This window comes from Danaus plexippus, chromosome 15, assembly GCF_018135715.1.
Source record: "Danaus plexippus chromosome 15, MEX_DaPlex, whole genome shotgun sequence".
Taxonomy (NCBI): domain Eukaryota; kingdom Metazoa; phylum Arthropoda; class Insecta; order Lepidoptera; family Nymphalidae; genus Danaus; species Danaus plexippus.
Window position 1 is genome coordinate 5,511,666 of NC_083547.1, and position 11,027 is coordinate 5,522,692.

Sequence of the window (11,027 nt, forward strand, 5' to 3'; positions counted from 1 at the left end):
AACGGAATTAGAAAGAATTGTTAATGAACTATGAATGGAACTCTCAAAACTAGATCTCATTAAATGAGCTGTGCTTAACCAAATACACATAAAGTATTTCATACAAAAATGGAGCAGTTTAAAGTAAGACAGAAAATGTTTAAGAAAACCTAAACCTGAACTCATCATAAAAAATAATGAGTACATTTAATTCATTATCATCCTCTAAATAAATGAACTTTTTATTATCTGACAGAAAATCTAAATATTAAACATTTGTCGTATTATTCTTTCGCATAGCTAGATGGGATGGAGATGAACGATTTTATATTACTTATAAACATACTCGTATACTATTAATTACAAACTTTATGCCCTCTTATCGATGCCAGCCAGATAACAGCTATTATATATTTCAGAAACACATTTTCTGCCCTCAGTATACACTAAATATTTGCACACATTATTGTTATTGTATAAACATATATAAACTTAACTAAAATTTAAAATAGATCCCTGAAAATGATCTTATTTATTTTTGTAGGTTTATTAGTTATTGTTCTATTATTTCATGAATATCAACGAAAGTCTAGCTATCGTTGGAAAAAACTTTCGGAATTCCCAGGTGATGCACCGTTACCTTTTTTTGGGAACGGCTTACAACTTGGTTTCGACGCTGATGGTAGGTTTCAATACTACATTCATTTTTCATTTAAATAACTACCAGATAAAGATTTAATATTATTTTAGATGTATACTCCAACACCAATAGAATTTTAAATATTTTGTATATCCTTGTTTTTATAGAGGCGTCACCCAAATTAATGGAAATGTGGAATAGACATGGAAAACAAAATTTTCGTCTGACAATTGGCTCTGAAGACTGGATAATGCTTTCAGATCCTGATGATGTGGGAGTAAGATTAAAATTATTTACCTATTTCTTATTTTTACATTCAATAATTTGTTTTGACGAATTTATCTCTTTTACTTATAACTACTCCAAGTCACTATTTTTAAAAACTTATTCCAAATTTTTGCAATGAAGGCTAACTAGTACTTAAGATTTTTTTCCGGATCAAGTTTATACTTACAGCTCAACATCGTGGCCCTCTTTTTTCTTTAGGTCTCTCTATTCACGGTCCTAATGGAATTAATATATAATTTGAATAACAATTTACGCTTTTTATTCCAGACCATTCTCAATCATCCGAGTGAACTTTCCAAACCCTTAGAAAGAAATGCAGCTATGAAACCATTCTTTGGGAATTCAATTTCTAGTTCGGAAGGTTTGATTTTTTTTATTATTCTGTATATAACATTTTTATATATAAAATTGAATTTGATTGAACTAACTACTCTCTTCTGAAATATGCTGATTGGTTAAGAATTCTCGATACAAAAGTGTTTCCAATTTAGATTTAAGAATTACATTACCCTCATTTTACATTACATAGATTACACTCGTAATCTAGGTTTGAATCCAAGCAAATCGACCCAATGTATTCTCTGGAATAAAAAGGCTCAGAAAAACGTTTCCTAAACTAACCTGTATTATCAATTTATTGAAATTATTATTTGTAAACTTTTTGTGAACTACCAAGAACGATCATCTTTATACAGCTTACCTCTGCTTTTTTTTAATTGATTATAAACATTTGCTAAATTTGATAGATTGCTCCAATCTCTTACATTCTTACTGACAAGGAGATGAAACAAAATCGCTTTTATGATACAAATATATATTATTTATTCTTATTGCGAAGTTTCTTCCAGCAAATTACCTATAAAATAATAAAAGTGTAAAGATAGTTTTGAGATATATTCGAAGTGTCAAAGTTTAAAATAAAAAAACATACAAGATTTTTAATTTTTCTTGTTAAACTCTTTTCATATGTAACGGCTGAAGAGCGTATGATTATATTTAAACACAGATCTTCAAGCCTTTTAAAAACAATACTCAGTTTTTTTATTTTCTAAATTTAATTTTCTCTACATCTAAAATCATAACCAAAATGCGGTCGGTGGTTTTCTGTGGCGGACAAAACAAAGCCAGTTTTATTACATTACGTTGCGGTACGCTTCCCATACACCCTGACAAAATGTCACTAACTAGCAATTACTATTCACCACTGGTCATCAAACTGTAAAGTTGAACATTATGAATATTTTATCCTATACTTCATAAATTAGTTTTTTTAGTAGAGCTCATAGATAATATATAGATTTTATAAACAGCATCTAGATCCTAGTATGACGTTTAACAATATAGATCGCTTAACTCGCCCTGCACGATGGGTTAGCTGGCAAAGCTACTGGATCGTGATATTCCAAAAGTTGCCAGTTCAAAATTGCTGTGTCATTGATTTATTTCTTTGATATGTTCTATTGGCGTTTTTATTAACGCCTTATCCCAATTAAATAGCCTTGTTTAAATTCTAAATGTATACACACATATATATATATATATATTTATCTAGAGAATTAACTATTAATTGACATTCTTAAAGGTGAAAAATGGAAATCGACAAGAAAACTGATGACGCCAAGTTTTCACTTCAAAACATTAGAAAAGCGGGTGGAAGACGTGAACAAACACTGTGATCGTTTGTTTAAGATCTTGGACACCTTCAATGACAAGAGCACTATAAATTTATACACTTATTTAAGACCTTATATGCTGGATATTTTATGTAGTGAGTGTTCAAAAGACCAGTTAAGTTTTTGTATTTAATTAAAAAATATTAAATATTTTTTGATTTTAGGCACCCTTATGGGGGTTGATAGCAATTTCCTTGGTAATATAAATCATCCATACCTTGAAGCGAGCGGAAGGTAGGTTTGTTTAAAACAATCACATTAAAATTTTTAGATATATTATTTTTATGTGAATATTTATTTCAGAACGATAAAAATAATTACCCAAAACTATTTCTCATATTGGAGAAACATTTCAAAAATTTTTGAGTTATCGCCGCAGTACCGACTCATGATAAAAACTGTTAAGGCTCTTAGAGACACAAGCGCAACCGTACGTTTTATGAAGTATTTCTTCTATTTTGGCCATTTCAATTTATTTTTATTTAGCCGTTCCAAGTAAATAAAAATAACTAACATTAAAATATTAAATATATACAAATTATTAACTCAGGAAGAATTACAATGTAAATATTTATCCGTTTTTCATAATTCGATATGAATAACCTGAAGGAGATACGTTTCAGATTCTTAAGGACAGGAAGGCAATATTTAATACGATGAGAGAAGAAATTGCTGCCAACAATAAAATTGCCGATATGAACATTAAAACACTTTTGCATAACAAAGTATCTGACAGTGGTTGTTTGCTAGATAAATTTTTACTTGTTGAATTACCAAATGGAGATCCAATTCCCGATGACATAATCAATGAAGAAATTACCTTATTGTGTTACACGGTTTGTACTTTTTAACTGAGTTTAAAAGTAGAAACAAATATTGTATTTTGCATTTCTAAGTCCACATAAATTTTAGGGACATTACACAACAACAATGACGATTTGCCATACATTATATTGTATCGCAAAGTACCCAGACATCCAGAACCGTATTATTGAAGAGCAGCGTTCTATATTTAAAAACAATTTCTTTAAATGTCCAACTAATCAAGATCTCAATGATATGAAGTACCTTGAGGCTGTATTGAAAGAAAGCGTTCGAGTAATACCAACTGTGACTAAGATCGGAAGACAATTACACGAGGATCTTAAATTTAAAGGTGAATAAAAAGTAATTTAATAAGAATAAAAAGCATACCAGGAGAATAACATGAAATGTTTGAACTTCTTATATTTTAAGAACAATAGACATTTAAATAAAACTGACAACTATTAAAGTTTCGTTAATTTTTTATATAGCGTAATCATAGTAATACGATATGGAAATGGAGGATACTTTTTCGTTTTCTTTCTGTTAATTTAGTTTTTTTTAGTACACCAAAAATTAGTTCAAATTTTATAGACTACAATTTCTTCTAGATGGACGCATAGCTCCGGCAGGAAGTTCAGTTGTTGTTTTCTTCGAAGCAATGTATCAGAATCCCAAAATATTTCCTGAACCGGAAAAATATGATCCTGAAAGGTTTTTTAACAATATGCATACTTTTGCTTTCGTTCCATTTAGTGCAGGGCCAAGAAATTGTATAGGTAAGTATTGATTAATTGATTTCAAAATTTTAATAACCATTTTAAATAATGTATAGTTCTGAACTGAATGTATAGTGTACAAAATTATAAGATTGTCTCAAAGACCATTAAATACAAACACACTAAACTTAAATTTAAACACTTCGAGTTAAAATTTAATAATTTTATCTTACAGTTTGAAAGAATTCTACATTTTTCGTTTATAATGATGTTTAAATTTGTTCATTTAAACATGTAAAGAACTGTTAGTATAAAACAAACTTCAGTAATATATGTATATTTGTTACCCTAGGGTTTCGTTACGCTTGGGTGGCCATGAAAGCAACACTATCCAACATGTTACGAAGATATGAAGTGTTCCCTTGTGATCCTGCTGACGAACCACAATTTGCACATCGTATCATTACTGAATCTAAAAATGGCATAAATATAAGGCTTAAAAAAAGAAATCAATAGCAAAAAAAGTAACACGGTTTTCATTATTTATTGATTACTAATTTAATAGTAAATATATATATTGTTTAAAGTAACTCTATCTCTGATCAAACTTTATTATTTTATAAAATAAGTCATGTTACTATTTATTTTTTTGTTTGTTATACAGACTCTGTTTCTAATTATTACTCAAAAATAAAAGAAATAAACCCCTGTAATCCTCGAAACCTTTTAAAAGAAACATAGAAGTGAAAAGTTGTTACAGGCAAATATGTGAGTTAAACATTAATAAACAATTTCCACTTTGGAACTTTTTTAATTTAAGAGTTAAGAATATTCTATGTTTATTATATTCACTTGGATATCTCTTTTTTTGGAGTATTAAAGAATTGAATAATAATAAATTCATATTAAGGGTTAAGTCGTGGGTTATTAAAATTCGAAATACTTATATATTTATATTAAAGAAAAGTGTGCTAGCTAATATAAATTATGTATATATATATATATAAATTATGTATATATATATACATAACTTTTTACGGCCAATGATTTTATTAATAAATAAAATAATCGTTTGAACACTTATTTAATAATTTTACACTTTTTCACTATATTTTTTTCAAAATTTCTATGTAGATCTTAATCCAACTAATAGAATGAGCTCTCGTCAATTTGCAGATAGTAATGAATTATAGTCTCGAATTGCTTATGGTAGGAGAAATCGGTAAGGGGATGGGGTTGTTTTAGTTATCCACACGGCCTCTTCTGACAAAACAGCGTCCTCGCGGGTACTTTACCCCGCTGTGGTTTGTTAATTGTTACAATCGAATTCACAGCCTTAAATTCTCATATACGATACTTTAAAACAAACATTTTTATTACGCAGTTTTACTTTCAATTGTTATAGCGTAGTGTTTTTAATGCGTCAATAAGTTTGCGGCGAATGTAAGAACTTTTACAATTAATAACTATAGTTCAAGGGCAATTTATGTATGTGGGCATAGAGTCTTACACAGGTCTCTTCCAACTATAATATTAAGGGGTTTAATACAAGTCGCTTCCGCGTCACCCATCTGCTCATTTAGAGTCTTATGAGAGTCTCTTTTCAGTCACCCTATACCCTTCTCTGTATTTTAACAGAACTTTACCGAGTCACTCGAACGCTCAACATGTATTATGGAGGCTAACATGGGTCTGTTCTCGGTAAACTTATAAAACAAATTACATATAAGGACATTAATTCTCTTCACTGACAGTTATCTTTAAACATTTTACCTTTATTAAGTTACGTTGATCTATTAAGTAGCGATTAAAAATTGTTGAACTTACTCTCAAAGAAGACTGCACAAGCGTCGTTGTCCACTCACCATTCTAATGAACTACATACTCGGCGGCCGCTTGGGTTACCTTGCCATAAGAGTTTGATAGCAAGGTAAGCTCATAGCGGTTGTTTGTCAGCGCTTTGGTGATGCGGTACGGTCCTCTCATGCCACTATCCAACTTTCCAGCTCTTTGAGGCTGTTTTATAACATAAACCAAATAATTATCTTTATATTTCTAGGCGTATTGCCATATTTATTGAAATAGGCGTTCTGAAGTTCTCGATTTTTATCCAAATTGTTTTCAGCCGTTTGTCTTCTTAATTCACGCCATGCCTCACGATTAGGCGTGAATCCCTCTTTCGTTATATCCTTAATAAGAAAATTGATTAACGGTGTAGTTAGTGGCCTCCGTGCCAATGAGTAAATTGAACGCTGAAAACGAAGTAGAGGCTTGTTTAGCTATATGTAACGTTAATTGAACCTTCCATAGAACTTGTGACCATGACTTTAGTTTTATTTCTACTGTAATCATACTTAATACAATACGGCAATACCTCTCAACCTGGCCATTACACTGGTGCATTTCGGGGGTAATTAAATGCATTTCATTGCCATCCTCTGGAAGGAAGGATTTTAGAATCCGCGTTGTCGATAATTCGATCCCTATCACAAACGAGTAATCGTGGTGTACCGAAGACACCTATCGCTTTAGTTATATATTTTTTTTTTTATTTGAAAGAATCTTGTTTACTCATTGGGAACAGTGAAAAAAATTTTGTTAAAGCGTCTATTAAAATTAAAAGGTATTTATAACCATCCGATTCCGGCAATGGTCCTAAAGAACCGGCATGTATCGTTTCATATGGGACTGAAGGTTTTTTCTGTGATGTGATTGGCTGGAGTGACGCACGCCGTACCTTTTTATATGTTAAACAATTTACACAATAAAAAATATACTTTTTAGTAAAACTATGCAATCTGGGGAACCAAAAATGTTTCAAAATTAAATTTACTGTATTTTCATAACACAAATGCTCGTGGTCGTCGTGAAAACCACGCAGCAGGCTAAGCCTGTAAGCCTTAGGTACGTTATATAAAAGTCGCGACCGTTCACCTTTGACATCATATTTGTAATACAGCATTTCTTTTTTCTTATTATACCGGGCGTCGTCCAATTGACCATCATTCACCTATTCTAATAAAGTTGCTATCTCGTCATTTGCAGATTGTGCAAATTGCGCCCCTATTTTAGGTTTAACCAGAGTACATAGATTAACAGGACTCCTACTGAGGTAATCAGCATGAGACATCATTGCACCCTTCCTATATTCTAATGTGAAATCATAATCTTGAAGATATATCCACCATCCACCATACCACTGTAGGTTGCAAATCCTTTTTTTGCGTTTACTTAGTGCATTGCAATCGGTAACTATTTTAGAATGCTTACCAATCAAGAAATGCTGTAGCGGTCTTACTACGGCAAGGGTTTCCATCTCTAAAGACTGGAACTTTGGTTCTGCTCCTACTGTGACCTTGCTGTAGTAAGCAATGACACTGTTACACATCTTATGATCCACTTGTAGTAGAACCGTTCCATAGCCTCTAGAACTGGCATCTGTGTGAAATTCAGTTCCTAAGTACGAATCTATTTTTAAAATCGGTTCACTCGTTAAAATTTTAATTATTTCCTTGCTTTTTGTCCTTGAATTTGTCATTTAGTTTTGTTAATGTTAGTTTTAGGCCTTTTGTTACTGGATGATGCACTTATGTGTCCCCATTTATTACACTCATAGCATTTAATATCATTTGACGACCGCTTTCTAACATTGTGATTTTGTTGAAATGGTTTTTTAAACGGTTGATCTGATTTTATATAAACTGATAAAAAATCTACTAGCTTAGATGATTGCGATTTCAAATTAATGGCTACAGCACGAATTTGAGGGTCCTTAACACCACGTAATACTATTGCAACCAGTAATTCGTCACTTAAACCTCTCACTATCTTTAACCGCAATAATACACTTCGAGCGTACACCGCATAAGTTGAATCATAATTACTATTACATCGCTATTAGTACACATGACTTCAAATAAAATATTAGCTATAGCTTCGGGCATAACGATATAAGTCCGTCTTTGAAATTAGACCATAATATATCTCCGCTGGGCCATTTCGAGAGTAAAATATGAGCATCACCCTTTAGACAGTGAGCTATACGCGCTAGACATTCTGCATCGTCCCACTTATTACGTAATCGCGACTGTTCCACTTCGTCTCGCCACGATAACTACCACTACTACTACTACTATTTCAGCCATGTGAAGTCCACTGCTGGACATAGGCCTCCCTCATCGACTTCCAAGAGCTTCGTTCGGAAGCGGCCTGCATCCACCGTGAACCCGCGGTCCCTAGATTAAGTCGTCCATCCATCTCGTTGGTAGACGTCCGACGCTACGCTTTTCGATCCGTGGTCTCCATTCGAGCACTTTTCGGCCCCAACGGCCATCTGATGTCCGGGCTATATGGCCTGCCCACTCTCACTTCAAAGAGCTAATCCGTTTAGCTATGCCGGTGACTCTCGTTCTTCTAGGTAAATCCTCATTTCTGATTCCCGTAGAGAAACTCCGAGCATCGCTCTCTCCATAGCTCTTTGAGCTACTCTGAGTCTATTCATAAGCCCTTTGGTGAAGCACCACGTTTCGGATCCATATGTCATCACTGACAACACACACTGATTAAATACCTTCGTTATGAAAAGGTATACCACGATAACAGGTCATGCAAATTAGGTACAAAATTTGAGACATAGTACTGGGTTGGTCATCATGGCCAAAGAGGTTATCACTTCTTAAATCTTCTCAGCAACCTCTATATATATATGAAAGTAACAGAATTAATCAAGAAATTAAACAAGAAGGAAGTTTGGAAATATAAATCCAAACTTATTAACCTGAGGATGAGGAGGTGGAATTTTTTTCAAATAATTTAAATCCGATGAATGGTCAAAAACGAAGGGATTAAATAAATACATGGAAATATTAATATTTTGTATTTATTTACACGTATATTTAGAAATTTCACTATCGAACAAATTTCCACGTGATTTAGAATTCTAAATCTGCGAGCTATTTTAAATATTTCAAGTATCGCCTGATGTAGGTGTAGCCTCCCGGGAAATTATTGCCAAAATCTCACGCCTTCCTATAGAATACAGACAGTTTGCTCGCTTCTTTTGTGCTTTCAATCAATTCCCGTTACTTATCTACATATTCCATAATGTTGGACTATATAAAAAACGTATCTTTTAATAAGTTAATGTTTTGTATCAACGATAGTAATGTTATTGCTCTAAACAATTCCAAATACTATTAAAATTACTGTTAAAATAATATTCTACAAATTATAAAAGCCACAACCAATAATGTAGATACCTAAGTCATTGTCATTACTAGGGTTATTGATTTTTTTGCCATATCCAATATTGGTTTTTGGATTAGCACATAAATATATAGAAAATATCTGCACCACATAAATTACGCAGAACACTTGTTAAGAAATGGTTTTTTTTATTCCTTCGTATTTTTATGTTTGTCTGTCGCCAAAAAAAAAACAAATGATACAAACATAAGGAAAATATCTGCCAGGTATTTAAAAGAATCGTTGCAATAGTTATGATTCTATATCTTAGTGTGAGATTAATAATTCCATTTATCTTTAATCTCGTTCATTAATACAAACTGGTTACTTTTAACTTTACTCAAACCGGAAACAATCTTTTATTAAAAATATATTTCCTCTTACATCTCTTTTCAGAAATAAGAAATGGAATTTAATTGGCCTCTTGTTCTAAATGTTTGAGAGGTAATTTTAACTTCAAGATTTGTTTTTGCTTCTTGTAAACGACAGACCCTTGATCTACTTCATTTCAAAAAGTACTGTTCCATAACTGAAAACACGATTTTTAATTGCAATGATTTAACTTTTTATTTTAATAAAATACAACCCTCTGTTTCACCCTTGCAGTGCTTATCGTAGTAATATCAGATTAACAGTACCTAATAAATATCTAGCTCGCAACGTAATCGGCTTAACTATTAGTAATTTAAAATTGAATCCCATAGACTTTCAGAATTTAAAGTATCGTTGGATAAACGGAATCACGAAGAGAATATAGTTTGCTTTCAAACATACATATGTAATATTGTAATAAAACAACTTATTATAATAAAATATAATTATTATTTAGACTCAGTTAAGGAGTTTGAATAAATTCATTGTAGAACTCTCTGCCAATACATAAAGCTTAAAAAGTAAACGATGTTTAATTTTTAGGGTTTCTTAAATAAATTACGTGGGTGTTACTTTCTGATGAAGTCGCTTTTGTTTATTGAAAAGATGTTAAAATCGTGCCCTTACTTTCAAAGATGGCAGGCTAAAAACGAATAAAGAAATATTTTTTTTACTAAATAACTAACTAGTAAATAAGTTCTTGATATTTACAAAGATGAATCTACATACGTATACATACATACATACATACATACATACATACATACATACATACATACATACATACATACATACATACATACATACATACATACATACATACATACATACCTACTCAAATGTAAGTTGTTAAGGCGCTTAATAATACATAATTAATAATAATACAATACAAGTTACATGATGTGTAAATTATTGCTCTCAAACATTTATTCTAACAACTAAATAAAGAGAGAGTTTGAGTGAGTTTGAAGCTGAGACTAAATAAAGATAGAATATAAGTAAATGAATTATACATTATTTCTCCTAAAATTCGCAGGTTTGTTTGTTTGAACTGGTATAGATACAAGAAATTTGCCTATGAATTTGTGGCCATTCGATAAACAACGCCGACTATACGGCTTCTAACTTTTGTACATTTTTTATACAGGTTCTCAAAAGTGGAAACCGTAAAAAAATCTTTATTGAAACAAATGACGACTTTGCGACTTCAGCTTGATTAATATGGTGTTACAATTTGATTTGATCTTGCAACTTTTTGTAATTTTGCCATCTTGTAATTTTAAAACGTTGCCAGTTGAAGAGTTTGTG

The 11,027-nt window shown here is 31.7% G+C and overlaps 1 protein-coding gene across 1 annotated transcript; it reads left to right on the forward strand.

Annotated features, from left to right (window-relative positions):
• Positions 1-438: 438 nt before the first annotated feature.
• LOC116766376 (cytochrome P450 4d2-like) lies at positions 439-5,021 on the forward strand. Its single transcript, XM_032656218.2, has 10 exons — positions 439-661; positions 787-896; positions 1,175-1,268; positions 2,490-2,675; positions 2,745-2,814; positions 2,884-3,010; positions 3,204-3,416; positions 3,493-3,736; positions 3,996-4,163; positions 4,456-5,021. The coding sequence occupies exons 1-10, from the start codon at positions 502-504 to the stop codon at positions 4,617-4,619; spliced, it is 1,536 nt and encodes a 511-aa protein (XP_032512109.2). The 5' UTR covers positions 439-501; the 3' UTR covers positions 4,620-5,021.
• The last annotated feature ends 6,006 nt before the right edge of the window (positions 5,022-11,027 follow it).